The following is a 25,340-nucleotide window of genomic DNA, read 5'->3' on the forward strand; positions in this document are numbered from 1 at the left end:
GACCAATAAGCATTTAAGGTTCCTTCGTGTCTTTGTGTATCTTGATAGCTCTTTCTAGAATATCCTTTAACATCTTTTCAATTTCTAAATTTAATCAGCTAAAAAGTCCCATATCTTATTTAAATCATCTATATAAAGTATAATGAAACTCGGGGTATGAGCCAGAGAGAGTAAAATTTCTCTCTATTTATGAACAGTTCTGCAGGCTTTACAGGAAGCAAGGTGCCGGAGGCTCCTCAGTTTCTGGGGAGGCTTCAGGAAGCTTACAATCATGCAGAAGGCACAGGGGGTGCAGGCACGTCACATGGCAAAAACAGGAGCAAGAGAGCTGCCCTTGATTAAAGTATCACTTAGACCTGGGTGTGGTGGCTCACGCTTGTAATCTCAGCACTTTGGGAGGCTGAGTGGGAGGACTGCTTGAGCCAAGGAGTTCAAGACCAGCCTAAGCAACATGGCGAGACCTGTCTCTAGAAAAAAATAAAAAATTATCTGGGCGTAGTGGTGCGTACCTGTAGTCAGTGCCACTCGGGAGACTGAGGCAGGAAGATCACTTGAGCCCAGGAGGTCAAGGATGCAGTAAGCTGTGATCATGTCAGTGCACTGCGCAGCAGAGTGAGACTTTGTCTCAAAAATAAATAAGGAAAGGACAATTTTTTAATTTGTAGGAGTAAATGTGGTACTTCATTTTCATATAATTAAAAAGCAGCTTTATATTTGAAACTAAATAGTTTTCATGAATTAGTACTTATAGCTATAGCCCAGTCCTTTAAAGCAATCTTCTAGTTTAAGTATATTTCTAATATTTGTGAAAACATTTTTATAATTTCAAGATAAAAGGGAGTTAATATGTAAAGTTCAGTATTTAGGGACAATTTTGGAGGTTTTTATTTTTCACATGGCTTTTTTATTCTTTTTTATCATTTTTATTGAAAAAGTCATTTTACATTCTTGGTGTGTGTTTTTTTTGTGTGGTTTTTTCTTTTTCTTTTTTTTTTTTTTTTTTTTTTTTTTTTTTGAGACAGAATTTTGCCCTGTTGCCCAGGCTGGAGTGCCATGGCGTGATCTCAGCTCACTGCAACCTCTGCCTCCCGGGTTCAAGTGATTCTCCTGCCTCAGCCTCCAGAGTAGCTGGGATTATAGGCGCGTGCCACCACACCCGGCTAATTTTTTGTATCTTTAGTAGAGACAGGGTTTCACCATGTTGGCCAGGCTGGTCTCGAACTCCTGACCTCATGATCCATCTGCCTCAGTCTCCCAAAGTGCTGGGATTACAGGCATGAGCCAATGTGCCCAGCTGTCCCTTTGTTATTTAACAAATGGGAGCACACTGCTTTTGTAAGCACACTGCACTTTGCCCTTTTTTTTTTTCTTCCTTTGCTCAGGCTGGAATGCAGTGGTGCGATCTCAGCTCACTGCAAACTCCGCCTCCCAGGTTCACGGCATTCTCCTGCCTCAGCCTCCCGAGTAGCTGGGACTACAGGCGCCCACCACCATGTCCAGCTAATTTTTTGTATTTTTAGTAGAGTTTCACCATGTTAGCCAGGATGGTCTTGATCTCCTGACCTCGTGATCCACCCGCCTCAGCCTCCCAAAGTGCTGGGATTACAGGTGTGAGCCACCGCGCCTAGCCTGCAATTTGCTTTTTAAGTTTAATTCGTAGATGGACTATATCTACATATACACTTAGCCCACCTTATCTCAGGTTCTACATCTGTGGATTCAACCAATTGTGGACCAAAAATATTTTTTTAAAAAACAGCAATGAAAAAACACAAATTTTTAAAACAATACAGTGTAACAACTATTTACATAGCATTTACGTTGTATTAGGTGTCTAAAGAATACTTAAAGTATAAGCGATGATGTGTGTAAGTTTTATGGAAATACTATGTCATTTTTTACACAGGACTTGAGCAACTTCAGATTTTGGTGGTGGTGGGGGTGGTGGTTCTAGAACCAATCCCCCTCAGATACCAAGGTATAGCTGTACCTCATTCTTTTTCATGGCAGCAAGTATTTCATAGTTTGCATGTAACTTTAAAAAAGAATAACTTTAGGGGCCATGCTAGTCTTCTGTGTATCCCTCCAGTTTTAGTATATGTGTTGCCAAAGCAAGTGGTAGCTCTAACTTTAGTCTTCTATTGATGGTCATTTAGAGTATTCCTAATATTTATAACCAGAACTTTTATGAATATTTTCATACACATCTTTTTTTTTTTTTTTTTTTTTTTTTTTTTTTTTTTTTTTTGAGGCGGTGTCTCGCTCTGTCTCCCAGGCTGGAGTGCAGTGGCGCAATCTCGGCTCACTGCAAGCTCCGCCTCCTGGGTTCACACCATTCTCCTGCCTCAGCCTCCCGAGTAGCTGGGACTACAGGCGCCCGGCACCACGCCTGGCTAATTTTTTGTATTTTTCATAGAGATGGGGTTTCACCATGTTAGCCAGGATGGTCTCGATCTCCTGACCTCTGATCCACCTGCCTCGGCCTCCCAAAGTGCTGGGATTACAGGTGTGAGCCACTGTGCCCCACAACACATATCTTTGTACATGTATGCAAATATGCCTGTAGTATATATTCTTAGAAGTGTAACTGTAGAGTTAGAGAGTATTGTGCAGGGGGACTGGGAGGAGAATATGTGCATTTTAAATTTTGATACATGTTGCTGAATTTAGAGGAGTATAATTTTATTTATTTTTATTTTTTTATTTTTTTTTTTGAGAAGGAGTCTCACTCTGTTGCCCAGGCTGGAGTACAGTGGCACGATCTCGGCTCACTGCAAACTCTGCCTCCTGGGTTCAAGTGATTCTCCTGCCTCAGCTTCTTTAGTAGCTGGGATTACAGGCATGCGCTGCCACGCCTGGCTAATTTTTGTATTTTTAGTAGAGACGGGGTTTCACCATGTTGGCCAGGCTGGTTTCGAACTCTTGACCTCAGGTGATCTACCTGCCTCAGCTTCCCAAAGTGCTGGTATTACAGATGTGAGCCACTGCGCCCAGCCTAGAGGAGTATAATTTTAGAAGATAGATTTCTCATGTAGTCCTGTTTTCCCCATGGATTAATTGTGATTTTTAAAAAAATATTTAGGGTCAACTTTGCATATTTGCCAATTAGATATTTTTAAATGCTTATATTAGTGACTTAACTCCTCAAAATGCATCCAGGAATGGTTAAAAGCAAATATTAATTAGTACTCAGATACTTATTTTCCCCTTCCCACACAGAGTAGCCAAGCAACATCATCTGTTCTTGAGGTTTTGCTTAATGTAGAATGCTAGGGGTTTTCTTTTTTCTTTTTTTGAAGGTGAGAATGTTTGACTAAAAAAAAAAAAATTGAATGGATTAACTTTTAGAAATGCATCTTGAAAATAAAATAAGGTTTTGCTACCAGGTGAGTGAAAACAATAATTGGAAATAAAGATTTGAGTTTTCCTCCTTGTTAAACCCAATGAAATTATGATGCTTGGCTCTTCCTCCCCATCAAAAAGAAAGTTAAAGTTAAAATTCCTGTGTGAGGTTGTCATATTCTCATGCTGTATATTTTCTTTCAGATTCCTTTGTTTCTTCCTCTTCCTCTCAGCCTGTATCTCTATTTTCGACCTCACAAGGCAAGTCTGTAATTTTTTTGTGTGCATTGGTAAAAGAAAAATGTTGAGAAAGAGGCTGTAACTGGGGATACGAGGCACAAGTCTTCTATTGCCCCAAATCCCCTAAAATAAAAACTAATTACAAGCTGGTTCTTTCTATTTAGCAGTTTCCAGTGGGTTTCGTGTAATGGTTAATAAAATAAAATGAGGCTGGGTGGACCCTGTAACAGCATAAACTTCAGGAGTAGTTTCGAGTATTTCTTTAAAATTAAAAACTTGCCCACCAGAATTTGGAGCAGGTAGAATTGTGGCTCAGAGGCCAGGTGCAGTTGTTCACACCTGTAATCTCAGCACTTTGGGAGGCAAAGGCAGGCAGATCACTTGAACTCACGAGTTTGAGACCAGCCTGGGCAACATGGTGAAACCCTGTGTCTACAAAAAATATCCAGGCATTGGTGGTGCATGCCTATAGTCCCAGCTACTCAGAAGGCTGAGGTGGGAGGATTGCTTGATCCCAGGGGTTGGAGGTTGCAGTGAGCAATGATCGTGCCACTGCACTCCCCCCTGGGTGACAGAGCAAGACCCTGTGTCACCACCACCAACAGCAACAAAATTGTGGCTCAGAAAACACCCAACCCCTAGAATGCATTTAATGTATTGATTTGCAGCTATGAAACTGGTTTAGAGAGGTAGCAGATTGGAAAAACAGTATAAAAGTGTGCTTCCACTGAACTAGAAAAATACCAACCTAGCTAGGGTATTTTAATGTGAATTTATCTGAGACACGTCATAAAAACTAGGCTAGTTTCACCGGGCGCGGTGACTCACGCCTGTAATCCCAGCACTTTGGGAGGCCGAGGCGGGCGGATCACGAGGTCAGGAGATCAAGACCATCCTGGCTAACACAGTGAGACCCCGTCTCTACTAAAAATACAAAAAAACTAGCCGGGCGAGGTGGCGGGCGCCTGTAGTCCCAGCTACTCAGGAGGCTGAGGCAGGAGAATGGCGTGAACCCCGGGGGGCGGAGCCTGCAGTGAGCGGAGAACGCGCCACTGCACTCCAGCCTGGGCGACAGCGAGACTCCATCTCAAAAAAAAAAAAAAAAAAAAAAAAAAACTAGGCTAGTTCCAAATTGCCTACGAACATTGAACAAGTCAGTTATGTGACTTTTGGCAAGCAAGGCTTCTTGTCCTAGAGATTGAGTTGTGGCTTTGTTTTGTTTTGTTTTTAATCTGTAGGAGGGAATCAGTTTGTGGAGGTAACATTGCCAAGAAGCTGAAAGAGAGGGTACTATGTGCTTCATCAATTTATACTGATAATAAAGTATTATTTCATTTGTGCTGTTTGTACTAGACCCAAATATAGGTCAGTTGAGAACCTTTATTTTAAAAGAGGCAAAAGTAATTAAAATCACTAGATAAATTGATAGATTTAAGAAGTCTTGTGCAAACAGTTTATTGTTGCAGGTGGACTTCTCTAGCTGCAAAAGACTTTTACCTTATAAGAATAAAAACGATGGGATTAAAAAAAAATTAGTGAAACTTTTGCCTGGTTAAATCTGCTTCTTGGGAAACATGGTAGGGAATTTTTTTTATTTTTATTTTTTTTAATTTTTTGAGACAGGGTCTCACTCTGTCACCCTGGCTGAAGGGCAATGGTGCATTCATAGTTCACTGCAGCCTCAAGTCTCCTGGGTTCAAGTGATCCCCCCACCTCAGCTTCCTGAGTAGCTGGGACTACAGGCACATGCCACCATGCCCTGCTAATTTTTTAATTTTTGTTTTGTAGAGGCGTTTTGCTATGTTGCCCAGGCTGGTCTCGAACTCCTGGGCTCAGCCAGTCCTTCCACCTCAGCCATCCACAGTGCTAGGATTATAAGCATGAACCACCACCACACCTGGCCAACAATTTGTTTGTTTTAATTTAAACTGATGACATTAGAACCCCCAATTCCTTTATGATGTGCCTCATTGTGTGAATTTGGGTATCTTGTAGGCCAGATAATGACCTCTGAAATTAGCATGTCTACATTAAAAGATAGAAATTTTGTTAATGTTAGAAAGTAACTCAAACATATGAAGTAGTTATATTGTTCTTGACATTTGGAACTTGACAATATTTATATTTTTAAGGGTTTTTTTTTCTCATGAGAAGCTTAATAATTTAAACAAATAGGTATTAAATTTATTCTACTGTGGAAGAAAAATACAATATAAATAGAACAAATAATTATTTCCTCCACCCACCGGGCTCAAGCGATTCTCTCGCCTCAGCCTCCTGAGTAGCTGGGATGACAGGCATGCATCACCATGCCCAGCTAATTTTTGCATTTTTAGTAGAAATGGGGTTTCACCATGTTGACCAGGCTGGTCTCAAACTCCCTCAAACTCCTGACCTCAAGTGGTTCGCCTGCCTTGGCCTCCCAAAGTGCTGGCATTGCAGGCATGAGTCACATCACCAGGCCAAGTCACTTTTTTCATATGGAAAAGGGATAGTTGATACTCTAAACAGTGTAACAGTGTGACCCATGGCTAACATACCTAATGTATGACATGTTGAAAAGATAACTGTCATAGCTTTAAAAATTATTTTAATCCCTGGTTAACAAAAATTACATGTACACTGAAGTAGAAGGGAGGTAAATAAAAAGGATTTAAATTAAAAATGAATGTTTTAATAGGCTTCAGTTTCACACTGTGTATTAGAATTTGTAAGACAGCATACACTTATTCTTTTTGCTTACAAAAATTTTTTTTTGACCAGTGTAGATTGAGAATAGTGTTATTGTAAAAAGGTAATTAAGAATGCCCTATCTGGCTGGGCCCAGTGGCTCACACCTGTAATCCTAGCACTTTAGGAGGCCGAGACAGGCGGATCACCTGATGTCAGGAGTTTGAGACCAGCCTGGCCAACATGGCGAAACCTCGTCTCTACTAAACATACAAAAATTAGCCAGGTGTAGTGGCAGGCACCTATAATCCCAGCTACTTGGGAGGCTGAGGCAGGAGAATCACTTGAACCCGGGGGACAGAGGTTGCAGTGAGCCGAGATCGCGCCATTGCACTCCAGCCTGGACGAAAGAGCAAAACTCCATCTCAAAAACAAAAAAGAATGCCCTATCCTCGAATGAGTTTCATTTAACCTCTATTAGTAGCATTTTCTCTTGCAACAAACAAATAAACAAAACACATGATGGAAAAGTAGCCCAGTGGGGCCCTACGTCATTGGCAGTCTAGAGGTTAGCCTGTTCAGTTGTTTGAGGGAACACCTTGGCAGATGATTAGGTGTTTTCTAGGGGAGCCAAGACTGGTAGCTTCCAGTCTGCCTTAGTAAAAATAAGGGAAGAGGAAGCTGTTGATATATAGTTGGTTAACTGTATTAAAACCCTGAGTGGGAGTTGAGGGCTCTGGGAACAGTCCACTTCCACACAGGCCTTTGAAAGTGACTGCTGCCACCAGCATGCACCTTGAGTCCGTCACTGACACTAACCCAACTAATTTCTTTAGCTTCATATACCTTAGCTATCTAGCCTTAGGGAAATTGTGGCTATTTTTATATACCCCAATCATATTAAGCAATATGTAGTAATAATAGGACTTCAAAAAAAAAAAAATAGAGACAAGGTCTCACTAGGGTGCCCAGGCTGAACTCCTGAGCACAAATGGTCCTCCCACCTCAGCTTACCAAAGTGTTGGGATTACAGGCATAAGCCACCATACCTGGCCTAAATAGGACATTTTAAGATTTAAGAATGGCATGTTTTTTTTTATCCTGAAATATATATTTATTATTATTGGGTTTCAGGTAGATGCATGTATAAAAAATGTCATTAATTCAGACTGAGTTAAAGGCAGTTAAAGTTTTTAAAAGTAAATTTTGTGATATTTAGTAAGTTGTACTGCTTTGAGAATACAGCTACATAAGCTAGGAAGTTAAACTTTTGATATGAATAGATTTCTAACTCATATCAAGGAGGAGTTAGGAATAATCAGTTCCTTCTTCCATAAGTTGTACCCCTGAGTAGTCCTTGTCCTTGCAGTCTTTTGCTTATGGTTTCCTTTTTCCATCAAGCAACAATTATATTTCAGCCTAATCCCTGAGAGTTTTGAAATAGTGGATTACATTTTAATGATGTTTTCCTGTACTTCATAAAACATACAAAGATATTGACAGAAGTATAGGTGTAGTATGTGGCTAATTTTTATTGAACTTTTACTATGCCCAGTAAACTTTACATGAATCATCTCATTTAATCCTCATAAGCAGTTCTATGAAGGAAAGGGACTAGCTCTTTTACCAATTGAAATGACTTGAAAATGTTGAAATCACTTGCTGAAGGTAACACAGCAAGTAAGTGATAGATGGAGGATGCCAAAGCCATGGTCATAACTGCTGTACCTATAATAAAGAGGATCAAATAAACTAGCTGTATTTTAGGGTTTAGACTTCTTTTTAGAGATGGCATTTGAAGTTAATATTAAAATCATGACAGCAGAAGAGACAAATACCATTGTTTTGACCATATTATCACTATTAGTGATATAATTTAGTATCATCTGGGGTATATGCTCTCTCCAACAAAATCAAAATCAAACTGAAATTTTGTTTTACTTTTCAAAACCTTTGAGAGCGGAAGCTAGAAAATACTGTTTCTTTAGAAAACATTGGAAGAAAAGTAGGTGAAGATGAGATTGGAAAGAGAGGATCCATCCGCCATGCCGCATTGGAAGCACATTTGCATTAATGAATGCTTGCATTCAGTTTGACTAATGCAGTAGGCATCTGGAATAGGAAGTTACAACCCTGAACTTTGGGGGCAAGCATTGAGGAAAGAATAAATTTGCCAGTTACAGCCTTAAAACAAAACAAAACAAAACAAAACAAAAACATTTTTCTTTGTACAAAAGAGACGTTTTGTTTAGGATCTAGCTTGGCTGCAGAGTGTCTGCTGGCTAACTTCCTATTTTGATGCTGTGGCTGAAAGTTGTTGATACTGTTTTGCACGAATTTGTCTTCTTGTTTTGTGAACATGAGAAAATTCAAGTGTAGGAAAACCTATACTTGAATATTTCAAACCTCCCTCAAATGAATATGCATAGTATGGATATGAAAAAGTAAGTTAGTGGCTACTACAGGCTGGCACCCATTCTTCACTGATGTATATAGTTATTCCATGTTATAGATATCCTTTTAGTAAAAAGTAATGAATTTCTTAGGTGAGCGGGTAATTAACCACATGGTAACTATAATTTTAAACTATTTACTCTTTTTAGGAAGAACTCTTTGATACAGGATATAACATTCCTTATTCCTTAATTATAGAGATCACATTTTGTTTTTAGTAATTAAGTTATAAGTACTTGAATAGATGAGTATTAAATCTTTAAGAGACACTTTGGGGAAAAAGAAGCAGAATAAACAGTATATGAAGGGTTTTCAATTCAAATGTATTTACTCATAAGTATTTTTTGTTGGTTGTTTCTTTGTTTTTTAAGAGATGTGGTCTCACTGTGTTTCCCAGGATGGTCTCAAACTCCTGGACTCAAGCAATCTTCCCGCCTCAGCCTCCTGAGTAGCTGGGACTACAGGCGGGCACCACTGTGCCTAGTCTTAGACATTGTAGTTTTTTTTTTTAATCATGTTATTTTAAACTCCCCATCTTGCTCTGAAAGATAAAATACTCTAGGCATAAAAGAGAGAAATTTCTTCCTTAATTCCCATACCAGATTTTCTAGTCAGATGTGTTTTTTTCCTTATTCCAGTAAAAATGCAGAATTACTGTACTTTAGAATTCGTATATGGAAGTGTTTAAAGTAGGCACGGGAAGACCGCTCCTGCTGCATGCCTTGCTACTCTGAAGTTGTGCAAGCCCATCTATGTGAGGAGAAGCCGTGACAGTGGCTCCTCCTGTGGGATTTTTATGGGACTAGAGTTCTGAAGTATGGCCCTTATCTTTCTGCCCTCCAACACATACCAAATGTATTAAGGCTGTGGTTCTGAAACCAGGTTTGTTGCCTGGGAAACTTGTAATACAGATTCTTGAGCTCTGTCCTCCTTAGGAAGTTCTGAAGCAGTAAATCAGAGATAAAGCCCATGAAGAACTAGTAGTTGCTCTTAAGTTTGAGAGGGATTGTGAAAAATTGTGCCAAAGGCTGTCTTTGTGCTTGGTTATTAAATCGTTCAGCTGGTTGTACACTGAACTAAAATATACTTTGACCCTGCTGGTGGTAAAGATCTTTTGCAAAACATTTTGTTCAGGAAAATTTACTGGCTGGGTGTGGTAGCTCACCTCTGTAATCCCAGCACTTGTGGGAGGCTGAGGCGGGTGGATCACTTGAGGTCGGGAGTTTGAGACAAGCCTGGCCGACATGGCAAAACCCCACCTCTGCTAAAAATACAAAAATTAGCTGGGCGTGGTGGTGTGCGCTTCTAGTCCCAGCTACTTAGGAGGCTGGGGCGTGAGAATCACTTGAACCGGGGAGGTGGAGGTTGCAGTGAGCTGACATCAGGCCACTGCACTCCAGCCTGGTCGACAGAGTGAGACTGAGACTGTCTCAAAAAAAAGGAAAAGTTATTTATCTTTCAGCATTGGCTTAGAATTTCTTCCATGTTGAGTTCTCTTGGGTTTTTGGTTTTGTTTTTTCGATTTTTTTTTCTTTTTTTTTTTTTTTGAGACAGGGTCTCACTGTGTTGCCCAGGCTGGAGTGCAGTGGGTCAGTTACGGCTCACTGCAGCCTCAACTTCCCAGGCTTAAGTGATCCTCCCACGTTAGCTTCCTGAGTAGCTGAGACCACAGGCATGTGCCACCACACCAAGCTAATTTAAAAAAAAAATTTTTTTTTTGAGACGGTGTTTTCGTTCTTGTTGCCCAGGCTGGAATGCAGTGGCGCGATCTCGGCTCACCACAACCTCTGCCTCCCGGTTCAAGTGATTCTCCTGCCTCAGCCTCCCATGTAGCTGGAATTACAGGCATACACCACCACTCCCGGCTAGTTTTGTATTTTTAGTAGAGACGGGGTTTCTCCATGTTGGTCAGGCTGGTCTCGAGCTCCCAACCTCAGGTGATCCACCCGCCTCAGCATCCCAAAGTGCTGGGATTACGGGCGTGAGCCTCCGCACCGGGCCCTAAAATTTTTTATAGAGAAGGGATCTGTCTCATCATTTTGCCCAGGCTCGTCTAACTCCTGGGCTCAAGCAATTCTCCCACCTGGGCCTCCCAGAGTGTTGAGATTACAGGCATGAGCCACCATGCCAGGCTGGGCTCTCAAACGTCTTTATCTGCATAGAACCTAGCACAATTCTTCGGATGCCATAGGCATTTGGTTTGTACCAACGTATTCAGACATTGCATCACCTAAGATTTTGAAGTAGATAAAAGCTCTTTGAATTATTTTCCTTAATATGTGAATGGTAGGAGGGAAAGTGTCTAAAGCTCTACATGAGGATTTTCCGTATTATATACCAGATGAAGGTGGTTACAGTTTGCCAATGTGCCTTTTCTCTCCCCTAATAAAAAGGCATGTGGTCTGGAGTCTATGTCAAGAGAGTTTTTTCAGAATGTGGTGTTTGGGAACATTTATTGGGGATTTACTAAGTGGCAGATACTACTGTGAACATGTATTAACTCATTTAATCCTCACAACAGTTCTAAAGTTAGGTGCTTTAATTTTCCCATTTTGATGAGATTGTATTAAGCAGTTTACTCAAGGCCGCACAATTAGTAATTGTGATTAAAGGACTTTGATTTTTTTTTTTTTTTTTGAGATGGAGTCTCACACTGTTGCCTGGGCTAGAGTGCAATGGTGTGATCTTGGCTCACCGCAACTTCCATCTCCTGGGTTCAAGTGATTCTCCTGCCTCAGCCTCCCGAGTAGCTGGGATTATAGGCATGTGCCACCACACTCAGCTAATTTTTTTGTATTTTTGGTAGAGACGGGGTTCTCCATGTTGGTCCGGCTGGTCTCGAACTCCTGACCTCATGATCTGCCCAGCTCGGCCCCCAAAGTGCTGGGATTACAGGCGTGAGCCACTGTGCCTGGCCAACTTCAATTTTTTTTAATAAGAATTTTTTGGCCAGGTGCAGTGGCTCACGCCTGTAATCCCAGCACTTTGAGAGGCCGAGGTGGGCAGATCACCTGAGGTCGGGAGTTCCAGACCAGCCTGACCAACATGGAGAAACCCGTCTCTACTAAAAATACAAAATTAGTTAGGCGTGGTGGCGCATGCCTGTAATCCCAGCTACTCTGGAGGCTGAGGCAGGAGAATTGCTTGAACCCAGGAGGCGGAGGTTGTGGTGAGCCAAGATCACACCATTGCACTCCAGCCTGGGCAAAAAGAGTGAAATTCCATCTCAAAAAAAAGAATTTTTTATTTGGGTCTAAAAATTTAGAAATTAGAATATGACTACCAATTTAATTTGTTAGTCTTTGTTTCAGATAATATATCTCAGTAGAGTACTTAGAGTTTAAGAAGATGAGTAATCATGGAGCTGAGTACTTGATAAGTTTGAGAACATGTTCGTGATCATTGTGGGGATATGACATTTTTTAACCTCTTACCATATATCAATTCTCACCCACCCCCCATTTTTTGGAACAAGGTCTTGCTCTGTCACCCAGGGTGGAGTGCATGGCTCGCTGCAGCCTTGACCTCCTGGGCTCAAGCAGTCCTCCCACTTCAGCCACCCAAGTAGTCAAGACCACAGGTGCATGCCACCATGCCTGGCTAGTTGTTTAATTTTTTTATAGAGATGGGGTCGCACTGTGTTGCCCAGGCTGGTCTCGAACTCCTGGGCTCAAGCTGTCTCCCTACCTTGGCTTCTCAAAGTGCTAGGATTACAGGCATGAGCCACCACACCCAGCTGATTCCCTTTTTAGTAAATCTACTAGATCTATGACCTTATTTGTTAATAATTAGAGTAGCACCATGTTTTTAAGTGATTAGAACTCTTGAAAATGAATATCCACATTAAATTCCATTATAGCAAAGAACTAATTTAGAAAATGTTCATAATGAGAGTTTTGATGGCGATTTGTTTTGAGTAATGTTGAAAGGCTCTTGGAGTGCGTGTGAAGGAATGAATCTTTTGAGAAAAGAAAGGTAGTAGACATTTTCTGAGACATAAAATAATCCAGATTTATTCTACCAGACAGCTTTACAGTGTATAGTATTTTAAGAGCTAACTGCCTTCAGATTCACTGGACTTTTCTGTCCCTTTGCCAGGTACTGACTTGGGCAACAGCAGTGACAAGTGCCATACTGACCAATTGGAAGAGTCTTTGCTTATCGGAGCTGTTCTAAAAGACTTATTAGTTTTTGGTCTTCATTCTATTTAATGTTTTCATGCCTTTATAAACTTTTTACTTCCAGCCCAATTTTTCCCATTGTCTTGGTACAGGTCAGCTATGTCCAAGTTTGTTAGGGTTTCAGCTAGCCAAAAATGGTCTTTTCATTTGCTGAAATTCTAAACAAAATAATTAAAGTTAAAGCACAGATGATGATGCTACCTTATTTTTCTACATGTGGGAAAGCTTGATTGACAATAATGATTAGCGCCTGCATCTCACAATCACTGAGAAATGAATGCAGCACTGAGCTCTGTTTACCCTCTAAGCTTGCCCCCAGAAAACAATATATACCTTAAATAGTAAGTTATAATATTTTTATTAGGGAACATTATTAGAGGTTTTTTTTAATATATCTCGTAACCATGTCATATTAAATAATCTTTTCTCTTTTCTTTTTTCCTTTTTCTTTTTTTCCTTTTTCTTTTCTTTCTTTTCTCACTCTGTCACCCAAGCTGGAGTGCAGTGGCATGACCAGGGCTCACTGCAGCCTTGACCTCCCAGACTCAAGCAATCCTCCCACTCCAGCCTCCCAAGTGACTGGGACTACAGGCGTGTGCCACCACGCACAGCTAATTTTTCTATTTTTTTAGGGGCAGGGTCTCACCATGTTTCCCAGGCTGATCTTGACCTCTTGGACTCAAGCAATCTTCCCTCCTCTGCTTCTCAAAGTTCTAAGATACAAGCATGAGCCACCACACCCAGCCTAAAGAATCTTTAATGTTTGAAGTCTGTCAGGCTATCATGGTGCTCAGCAGAGGACTTGTTAGTATTCTGAGAATAGGACTTCTAACTTTATCTTTAGTTTTACCTAAGATTATTCTACACCTAACTTGAAACTTTTGGAGTAGTAAAGGTTCAAGGAAGTTAAGAGAAAAGCAAAGCTTGATAAACTGACCAGTTTGTGTCCTGCTAGAGCCTAGACAGTTTTACCATGCTCTTCCCAGTGACGTGAATATTCTTTGGTTAACATTCAATTTGGTTGCTTTCTTTTTTGTTTAATCAAGCACCATCATCACCATATCATTGTCATCATTTTGCTTATTGATTTTGCTTATTGTCTGCCTTCCCATCTGTGTTGTAAGCTCCATAAAGGCAAGACATTTTTTCTGTTTTATTCACTGCTTTAAGCCCAGTTTCTAAAACAGTGTCTGGCACATGGTAGGCACTCAATAAATACCTGTTGAATTATTACTAATTCATTTTGTAGACTTTCATCTGTAAGATGACAGATCTGAATCATCTGAAATCTCCATCTCCATAAAACATACAAGCTGGCTGGGCGCAGTGGCTCATGCCTGTAATCCTGGTACTTTGGGAGGCTGAGACGAGCAGATTGCTTGAGCTCAGGAGTCTGAGACCAGCCTGGGCAACGTGGTGAAACCACGTCTTTACTAAAAATACAAAAAATTAGCCAGGCACGGTGGTGCACACCTGTAATCCCAGCTACTCCAGAGGCTGAGTCAGGAAAATCACTTGAATCTGGGAGGTGGAGGTTGCAGTGAGCCGAGATTGCACCATTGTACTCCAGCTTGGGCAACAGAACTAGACTCTGTCTTAAAAAAACACAAAAAAAAACATAAGCTGAACCTTCCCTGTGGGGTGGAGTCAGTTTGACTCACTTCAGAGTTGTTTGAAGAGAGAGGTTCCCAAACAGTTTTACCATAACCTTGGTTCACTGAATGTTTTCTGGTAGAAACACTGACTAGTAAGTTCAGTAACAATGCATGGCTCAGATTGTGGAATATTTCTGATTTAAATGTAATCTGTAGTACTTTACACTTCAGATTTTTGAACCTTTTAACCTACAATACTGGGCTTCATTTCTGTTATGCCGTAATCTAGTCATGCTGAATATCCATACTATATAATGGTAGATGCAAACCATTTTTACCATTTTTACTAAATTAGAACTACATATGAGTTACAGTTTACTTCAAGTGTTTTGTTTTGGTAATATAGCTTTGCCACCAAGCTTTAACAGTTTTCCTTCAGTGTACAAAGACTTTTTATTCTAATAACCAGATTACACTTACACTATTTTCTAAAGCTCAGCTCTTATTACATCAAATTTCAGTGATGTGTTGAAGTAGGGGAACTTTAGGCCGGTCACGGTGGCTCACTCCTGTAATCCCAGCACTTTGGGAGGCCGAGGTGGGTGGATCATCTGAGGTTGGGAGTTTGAGACCAACATGGAGAAACCCCGTCTCTACTAAAAATACAAAATTAGCCGGGCATGGTGGTGCATGCCTGTAATCTCAGCTACTTGAGAGACTGAGGCACGAGAATCGCTTGAACCCAGGAGGCTGAGGTTGTGGTGAGCAGAGATCGTGCCATTGCACTCTAGCCTGGGCAACAACAGTGAAACTCTGTCTCAAAAAAAAAAAAAGAAGTAGGGGAACTTTATATGGCATTTTAAAACATTTTTATAATACTGGAATTTTATTTATTATAGTAAAATATTTTTGTCTTTAATAAAATAATTTTGAATGAAGTCATAATTTTGCTTTTATCTGGTATTTGGATGTTTACATGAAAAAGAGAAAATAAGCTGAATAAAGGTAATCCCAAAAGAACTTGTCTGTCACATTTTCCCAGTTACTCATTCATGCTCAAGGCATTGCTGTCCTGAACCTACTTAGGTCTCAGCTGACCAAGCTGAATCTTTGATTCACTTATTTGGGGCTATTTATTTAAGACCCACTTTGTCCCAGCTCCAAAGATACAACAGTATGCAAGAAAGACAGCGCCCAGGGCTGGGCGTGGTGGCTCATGCCTATAATCCCAGCACTTTGGGAGGCCGAGGTGGCAGGTTGCTTGAGCCCAGTAGTTTGAGACCAACCTGGCAATGTAGCGAGGCACCATGTCTGTAGAAAGTTTAAAAATTAGGCCAGGTGCGGTGGCTCATGCCTGTAACCCCAGCACTTTGGGAGGCCGAGGCAGGCAGATTATGAGGTCAGGAGATCGAGACCATCCTGGCTAACACGGTGAAACCCCGTCTCTACTAAAAATACAAAAATAAAATTAGCCAGGCGTGGTGGCGGGCGCCTGTAGTCCCAGCTACTCGGGAGACTGAGGCAGGAGAATGGCGTGAACCCGGGAGGCGGAGCTTGCAGTGAGCGGAGATGGTGCCACTGCACTCCAGCCTGGGTGACAGAGCAAGACTCCGTCTCAAAAAAAGAAAGTTTAAAAATTAGCCAGGTGTGGTGGCTTGTGCCTGTGGTCCCAGCTATTTTGGAGACTGAGGTGGGAGGATAGCTTGAGGCCAGGAGGTCAAGGCTGCAGTGAGCCACGATTGTACCACTTGCACTCCAGCCTGGAGGACAGAGGAAGACCCTGTCTCAGATACAAACAAACAAATAAAGTAAGAAAGCACCAGCCCTTGGGATATTTGTTTTGATCCTTTTTCCCAGTAAAAACTTGTTAGAGTGGGAAGTTAGAAAACTGTGGTAAATTGATGGCTACTATGGTATTAACTGATAAGACTTAACGTATTACTTGAAGAAGGATATTTTCTATTTTAAAAGTAATTCTGGAGTTAACTCTGTCTTTTTTTTTTTTTTTTTTTTTTTTTTGAGATGGAGTTTCACTCTTGTTGCCCAGGCTGGGGTGCGATGGCACGACCTCAGCTCACTGCAGTGTCTGCCTCCTGGGTTCAAAGGATTCTCCTGCCTCAGCCTCCCGAGTAGCTGGGATTACAGGTGCCTGCCACCACACCCAGCTAATTTTTTTGTGTTTTTAGTAGAGACGAGGTTTCACCATTTTGATCAGGCTGGTCTGGAACTCCTGACCTCAGGTGAGCCACTGCGTCCAGCCAAGTTAACTCTGTCTTAACCAAAGAAATCAATTTGCACAGTACAATATTGATTTAAATGACAAGTTAGTACAAGAGATTTTGGAGGGGCCAGGCGTGGCGGCTCACACCTGTAATCCCAGCACTTTGGGAGGTCAAGGCGGGTGGATCACTTGAGGTCGGGAGTTAGAGACCAGCCTGGCCAACATGGTGAAATCCCATCTCTTCTAAAAATACAAAAATTAGCCGGGCTTGATGGTGCCTGCCTGTAATCCCAGCTACTTGAGAGGCTGAGGCAGGGGAATGGCTTGGACCTGTGAGGTGGAGGTTGCAGTGAGCTGAGATTGCACCATTGCACTTCAGCCTGGGCAACAAGAAAAAGACTCCGTATCAAAAAAAAAAAAAAAAAAAAAAAATTTTGGAGGGGGTCCACCTTTTTCAGTACCCTTTGGTTTAGAACATCACAGCTATTTATTTGTACATGGGACAGATTCTTCCTGTGGATAGAATAGAATAATTCTAGTCTCATTTTCAGGTTCGGGAAGGGTCCATTGCATTTCCTAAAAATCAAAAAGAAGTCTGGCCACTTGTTTTTTTCCTTCTCAGATTGTGAGACTGTAACAATGGATTTATAGAAGCAGTCTGTGCTCTGAATTGTTCAGCTTACAGATTGAAGTCTATCAACCCTTTATAGTATCAGGTTATTTGTTTTGTATAAATTATTTTGCTTTTGTTGATTAGCTCTACCAGAAGAATAAAAAACCTCCCAAGGTTTCTCAATCTTACCGCTCTTCTTTATGCTTTCTCTATACAATGGAAAAGTAGACCAAAAGTATTTGTCATGAAAATTTTTTGTCATTTGCAGTTCGTGGCATGATACGGCTTTTCTGTTTCACTGTTGGCAGTTTTATGCATGTCCTGTAGGATAACTTGGTCGTTTTGTTACATATTTATGTGTGTATATATACATCCTGTGTGTGTGTATATATATATATATATATGTAATTTAAAAAATAAAAAGCATGCTGCTTGGCTTGGCTAGCTAATGTGTAATTGTACCTGGTAAACAATTTTTTTCTTTGAAATTCTGATCATAGAGGGATTGAGCTCTCTTTGCTCTGATGAGCCATCTTCAGAAATTATGACTTCTTCCTTTCTTTCATCTTCTGAAATACATAACACTGGCCTTACAATACTACATGGAGAAAAAAGCAATGTGTTAGGGAGCCAGCCTATTTTAGCCAAAGAAGGAAAAGACCACTTGGATCTTCTAGATATGAAAATGATGAAAAAGCCTCAGGGGGCCAGCAACAACATATCAGACTCTCCAGTTTCTCTTGCAGCAGGAGTTCATTGTGACCGTCCTTCTATTCCAGCCAGTTTCCCAGAGCATCCTGCTTTTCTCTCAAAGAAAATTGGTCAAGTGGAAGAGCAAATAGATAAAGAGACCAAGAACCCAAATGAGGTATCAAGTAGGGAGGCTAAAACTGCATTGGATGCTGATGACAGATTCACTTTGCTAACAGCCCAGAAACCGCCTACTGAGTACTCTAAGGTAGAAAGCATTTATACATATTCTTTGTCCCCATCCAAAGTTTCAGGAGATGGTGTTATTGAAAAGGATTCCCCTGAATCACCATTTGAAGTAATTATTGACAAAGCAGCATTTGACAAAGAATTTAAAGACTCTTATAAGGAGAGCACAGATGATTTTGGTAGCTGGTCTATGCACACTGATAGAGAATCATCTGAAGATATTTCAGAGACTAATGACAAGCTTTTTCCACTGAGAAACAAAGAGGCAGGACGTTACCCAATGTCTGCATTGCTCAGTAGGCAGTTTTCACACACAAATGCAGCACTGGAAGAGGTGTCCAGATGCGTGAATGATATGCATAACTTTACTAACGAAATACTGACTTGGGATCTGGTTCCCCAAGTGAAACAACAGACCGATAAATCTTCTGACTGCACCACAAAAACTACAGGACTTGACGTGAGTGAATATAATTCAGAAATTCCAGTTGTAAATCTTAAAACTAGCACTCATCAGAAAATTCCTGTATATTCTATTAATGGGAGCACTCCCATCACTAAATCAACAGGTGATTGGGCAGAAGCATCTCTCCTGCAAGAAAATGCTGTCACTGGAAAACCTGTACCCGACTCTTTGAATTCCACAGAAGAATTCAGTATCAAAGGTGTGCAAGGCAATGTGCAGAAACAGGATGACACACTTGCAGAATTACCTGGATCTCCACCTGAGAAATGTGACTCTTTGGGTTCTGGAGTGGCCACAGTGAAAGTGGTTTTACCTGATGACCACCTGAAAGATGAAATGAACTGGCAGAGCTCTGCATCAGGAGAAATCACAGAAGCTGATAGTTCTGGTGAGTCTGATGACACAGTAATAGAGGACATCACAGCAGATATATCATTTGAAAATAACAAAATTCTGGCTGAAAAACCTGTTTCCATTCCAAGTGCTGTTGTAAAAACAGGTGAAAGAGAAATCAAAGAGATTCCCAGTTGTAAGAGAGAAGAAAAAACATCTAAAAACTTTGAAGAATTGGTCAGTGACTCTGAGCCACATCAAGATCAGCCTGATATTCTTGGAAGGAGTCCAGCTAGTGAGGCAGCATGTTCAAAAGTACCCGATATGAATGTCTCCTTAGAAGATGTGAGTGAAGTTGCTCCTGAAAAGCCTACTACTACTGAGAACCCGAAACTTCCTTCAACAGTGTCTCCAAATGTTTTTAATGAGACAGAATTCTCATTAAATGTGACAACATCTGCCTATTTGGAGTCATTACATGGGAAAAGTGTTAAACATATAGATGATTCCTCCCCAGAGGACCTGATAGCAGCCTTTACAGAAACCAGAGATAAAGGAATAGTAGATAGTGAAGGAAATGCCTTTAAAGCAATATCAGAGAAGATGACAGACTTTAAAACAATTCCTCCTGTAGAAGTCTTACATGAAAATGAGTCCGGTGGTTCTGAAATTAAAGACATTGGAAGCAAATACAGTGAACAAAGCAAAGAAACAAATGGAAGTGAGCCTCTAGGTGTTTTCCCTACCCAAAGTACTCCAGTAGCATCTCTTGACTTAGAACAAGAGCAGCTCACAATTAAGGCTCTTAAAGAATTAGGTGAAAGACAGGTTGAGAAGCCAACTTCTGCACAGCATGACGTAAAATTGCCTTCTGAAAAAGTACTGAAGCAAACTTTCACATTTGCTCCAGAATCTTGGCCACAGAGATCATATGACATCCTAGAATGTAATGTCAAGAGTGGATCTGATCTTGGGATTTCCCAAAAGCCCACCACTATCAGAGAAATTACTAGGGTAGATGCTGTTTCCAATCTTAGCAAGACTGAATTGGTAAAAAAGCATGTCCTAGCAAGACTTCTGACAGACTTCTCAGGTAACCATTTATATTAGAATACTGCATGTGGTTAATTCTGTGATTGATTACTTATCAGCGTGCCATTTATGTTAGAGTCTGATTTATACCTACAAAATTATGGCTAGAATACAAATATACTGTATGATGGGAAAGGCAGATTCTTCTCCTGTCTTTTTTTAAATGATTGCTTGATTTGGTTTCCTTAATACCAACGTTTCCCAAAGCAGTAGACCACTTTGTAACATTAATCTTCCCCTAAAAATTTTTTCTATGCTCGCCGGGTGTGGTGGCTCACGCCTGTAATCCTAGCACTTTGGGAGGTCGAGACGGGCAGATCACGAGGTCAGGAGATCGAGACCATCCTGGCTAACATGGTGAAACCTTGTCTCTACTAAAAATACAGAAAAATTAGCCAGACGTGGTGGTGGGTGCCTGTAGTCCCAGCTACTCGGGAGGCTGAGGCTGAGGCAGGAGAATGGCATGAACCCGGGAGGCAGAGCTTGCTTGCAGTGAGACGCGATCATGCCAGTACACTCCAGCCTGGGCGACAGAGCGAGACTCTGTCTCAAAAAAAAAAAAAAAAAAAAAAAAAAAAAAAAAAAAATTTTTTTTTTCTATGCTCCAGTTATATTTCAAGGTACTTCTTTTCTTATAGGTTGGCCCTAGGGTGATATTAGGTGAGAACCTAATATCATCAGGTTCTTACTTATTTACAAAGCTTGTTTTTAAATCTACATAATCATCATACTTTTTAGCACTTGGATTTTTTGATATGTGCCTTGTGGAATCTTAGCAATCAAAGATAAAGGAATTCCTGCTGGGAAAGATAGTAAATGAAACTTTTAATTAATGTGATCATATACTATAGAGATTTTATGCCCTGAAAGTAGGTAACCAGTATTGTAGTACTATTTTGTGAGCAATGCTTAGAACTCATGCGTTCTTCTACTTTCTATCTTATTTAATATTCTTCAGGCCAAAACTCATTATTAGATGGTACCAGAAACCCCTTCTCTTGTCTTTTATCTATTTCAAATGATCACTTTTCTAGCAAGTGTCTTTCAGTTAGATTACTGCAAATGCTGTCTATTCTGGGATCTTGGAAAGTACAAGAAAAAAAAAAGGATCTTTCAAGCCCCTCTACAAGGAACCCCCATCCTTTAATGTAATACCAAGTTTTACATCTACTGTATGGTCAGTGTTAGGTGCTATGTAGAGGTCTGTGGTTTTTAAACTATTTGATTGTAGATCTTTTTTTCAAATGAAATCATACACAGAGTTGCAGTATTTACAAGAAAATTAGATTTTTGTTAGGCTAAATGTATTTTGTGTTTGATTATACTATTTACTTTTTTTTTTTTTTTTTTTTTTTTTTTTTTTTTTTTTTTTTTTTTTTTTGAGACGGAGTCTTGCTCTGTCCCCCAGGCTGGAGTGCAGTGGCGCAATCTCGGCTCACTGCAAGCTCCACCTCCCGGGTTCACGCCATTCTCCTGCCTCAGCCTCTCCGAGTAGCTGGGACTACAGGCGCCCGCCACCACACCCGGCTAATTTTTTTGTATTTTTAGTAGAGACGGGGTTTCACCGTGATCTCGATCTCCTGACCTCGTGATCCACCCGCCTCGGCCTCCCAAAGTGCTGGGATTACAGGCTTGAGCCACCGCGCCCGGCCTATTTACTTTTTATAAAGGCATTTTCTTACTGGAAACTGTAGGTAGATTTATCTTTTTAAGTTTTAATATTTAAAATAGATAAATTGTACTTAACCTTACAATGGTATTGTGAGGATTAAATATGAAAATGCAGGTAATACAGTGCCTAGCACGTAGTAAATATTCAGTCAGATTTAGCACCAAATACAGGGCCTGCTACATAATAAGTACTGGATAATTATTTGTTGAATGAATAATATGAATTAGTTCACTAACAATTATCAGTGAAGACACTGAGGCTTTTTGATAAACCAAAAATTTTGAATTACCAATCTTATACTCTAGTATTTGAAGCTCACTGAATTTGGATTAAAGAGTACTAGGTTCTAATTCTTGCTGTGCTGTGCCTAGAAGTATGACTTTAACAAGTAACCTACATAACCTTTCAGGGGCCGCAGTTTTAGTATCTGTAAAGTGAGGATGTAAAGTGAAGTAGATGGTCTTCAATTATCATTTCAATAATATGATTCTCTGGCTGTGGTGCATTCTAGATTTCTTCCTGAGTTGTCATAATTCTTACAGGTAGTAACTTTTGAGTAATAAGGCATATAGGAATTATGCTACAAGAACTCCAGTGTCTAATTCTGGCAAATTCCTGTTTTAGCGTGACCTTAGATGACTAGTCTAATTGGTTCAGCATCTTCCTTTGTTAATGTGATGATCATTATTTTGCCCTGCTTTGTATGTTGCAGTAAATAAAGTGCTGTGTAAATGCTAATTATTAGTGATTATCAACTGAATTATTTAATCTAGTGTGAGAGATGAAAAGGGCTATGGAAGTTCAGGGTATTTGTCACTGACCAAATTCTGTGATTAGTGTATATTTTTAGATGATAATTAAAGAAGACTGGTATAGTTAGACCAAGAAGTTTAAAGGCCTTTCTTGCAGCTTTCAAAAGTGAAAACCTTTTAAAATTGTCTTATTTATGAATAGATCTTTAAAAATATAATCCATTTCATTGCAGTGAAATAAATAAATAAAAATATAAACCATTTCAGTAAAATGCATCAGTGTCTAGTTTTATTTATTTATCTTTTTTTTTTTTAAATTTTTTGAGACAGTCTCACTCTGTTGCCCAGGCTGGAGTACAGTGGCGCGATCTCGGCTCACTGTAACCTCCACCTCCAGGGTTCAAGCGACTCTCCTGCCTCAGCCTCCCGAGTAGCTGGGATTACAGGCGTGTGCCACCACGCCCAGCTAATTTTTTGTATTTTACTAGAGATGGGGTTTCACCATGTTGGCCAGGCTGGTCTCTAACTCCCGACCTCAAGTGATACGCCTGCATTGGCCTCTCAAAGTGCTGGGATTTACAGGCCTGAGCCACCACACACAGCCGATTGTCTAGTTTTAAATACATGTATCTACATATTCTTCCTTTCTAAGATAAAAACAGTGCTTTAATTATATTCTGCCTAAAGTTGTTTGGGAAAATAGGCAAAAGAAACAATGAAAGAATTAGTGGTTTTCTGTTTTTGCTGTTTTATGGTTATTATGTAACAGCTTGTAATGAAGCCTTTATCATATTATAGTTGGTTGCTGAGTAATTAAGTTATGATAGACTCTCATAATTTGGGGAAGAAAATCAGATCCCTGCCTCTCACATACCTAGTGTAGTGAAGATAGTTTTTTGTGTTTTAGTATCCAGATTGGCAAGATGCAAGGAAATAAGCATATAGTTTGGTGAAGTACATGTAAATTGTTGTACAGCCTTTCTGGAAGGTGGTTGGTAATATGTAACAGACCTAGAATTTCCCTAGCAATCTGGTTTTTAGGAATTTATTCTTTTTTTTTTTTTTTTTTGAGACGGAGTCTTGCTCTGTCACCCAGGTTGGAGTGCAGTGGTGCAATCTCGGCTCACTGCAAGCTCCACCTCCCGGGTTCACGCCATTCTCCTGCCTCAGCCTCCCAAGTAGCTGGGATTACAGGCGCCTGCTACCACGCCTGGCTAATTTTTTGTATTTTTTAGTACAGACTGGGTTTCACCATGTTAGCCAGGATGGTCTCCATCTCCTGACCTCGTGATCTGCCCACCTCGGCCTCCCAAAGTGCTGGGATTACAGGCATGAGCCACCGTGCCCGGCCCTTTTATTTTAAAAGACAGAGTCTCACTCTGTTGCCCAGGCTGGAGTGCAATGGCACTATCTCGGGTCACTGCAACCTCTGCCTCCCAGGTTCAAGCAATTCTCCTGCCTCAGCCTCCCGAGTAGCTGGGATTACAGGTGCCTGCCACCATGCCCGGCTAATTTTTTGTATTGTTAGTAAAGACAGAGTTTCACTATGTTGGCCAGGGTGGTCTCGAACTCCTGACCTCGTGATCTGCCCGCCTCGGCTTCCCAAAGTACTGAGATTACAGGCGTGAGCCATGGCACCCGGCTGGAATTTATCCTTTTTTAAAAATGTGCAAAAATAACTACACAGATGTTCGTTATAGCACTGTTTATGTTAGTGGCAGATATCTCAGTGTCTTAACAATTAGAGATTGGTTGAGTATATTATGGTATAACTGTGCAATTGAATATTACACAGTCATTGAAGTTGTTTCTTTTTAAGAAATGGAAAAATACAGAAAAGTACAAAGGCAGCCTACACCCATATCTTCTCTATATGTAGAATTAACTTAGGTTAATTGTTAGGATTGGTAGTCATATTTGCTTCCAGACTAAAGGACTCTTTGATTACCACCTGGCCACTCCCTCCATCTCCCCTTCCCCGGACATAACACCATCATGGACCTGGTACATCCTTCCAGTTTATTTTAAATAAATGTGTTTGTATTGTTTTATGCTTTTTAACCATTCATTCATGTTATCATGTTTGTTGTATAACTTTTTCCATTCAACATTAGGTTTTTAAACTTCTTTCATGTTGGAATTTATATAATTCATTCATTTTAACAGCTATGTAGTAATCCATTGTATGAATATATTATTTTCTTTTGATAAGGATTTAGATTCTTTCCTATTTTTTACTATTATAGACAGTGCTGAAGTTAACATTCTTTTTTTTTTTTTCCTTTTTCTTTTTCTTTTTTGAGATGGAGTTTCGCTCTGTCGCCCAGGCTGGAGTGCAGTGGTGCAATCTCCGCTCACTGCAAGCTCCGCCTCCCGGGTTCACGCCATTCTCCCGCCTCAGCCTCCCGAGTAGCTGGGACTACAGGTGCCCGCTACCACGCCCAGCTAATTTTATTTTTGTATTTTTAGTAGAGTCGGGGTTTCACCATGTTAACCAGGATGGTCTCAATCTCCTGACCTCGTGATCTGCCCCCCCTCGGCCTCCCAAAGTGCTGGGATTACAGGCATAAGCCACCGCACCCGGCCTGAAGTTAACGTTGTTATATTTGTCTGTTTTTACACATATGTGAATATTTCCCCAGTGTTAGGGTGCTACTGCTTATCAGTTTCACTTCTAGCTCTGTGCCTTATTTTTCTAGTTACTGTCAAAGTTAGTGTCTTCTGTTATGTAAAAATGTTCGTAATTTATTAGTAAAAACTACATTGTTGA

General features: G+C 40.5%; 1 protein-coding gene across 4 annotated transcripts in view; it reads left to right on the top strand.

Annotated features, from left to right (window-relative positions):
* The window catches only part of RTN3 (reticulon 3), an 81,454-nt gene that overhangs the window by 19,776 nt on the left and 36,338 nt on the right, over positions 1 to 25,340 (top strand). Inside the window, exons 2-3 of one of the 4 annotated variants that reach the window (XM_012497028.2) lie at positions 3,547 to 3,603; positions 17,817 to 20,147. The exons of 1 other annotated variant lie outside the window; for it this stretch is intronic. In XM_012497028.2, the coding sequence (XP_012352482.2) occupies positions 3,547 to 3,603; positions 17,817 to 20,147 (2,388 nt within the window). The remainder of the gene's footprint in view (positions 1 to 3,546; positions 3,604 to 17,816; positions 20,148 to 25,340) is intronic. 2 more of the 4 variants (XM_030811000.1, XM_012497039.2) reach the window with 2 other exon arrangements.

Source organism: Nomascus leucogenys, chromosome 4 (assembly GCF_006542625.1).
Source record: "Nomascus leucogenys isolate Asia chromosome 4, Asia_NLE_v1, whole genome shotgun sequence".
NCBI classification, from domain to species: domain Eukaryota; kingdom Metazoa; phylum Chordata; class Mammalia; order Primates; family Hylobatidae; genus Nomascus; species Nomascus leucogenys.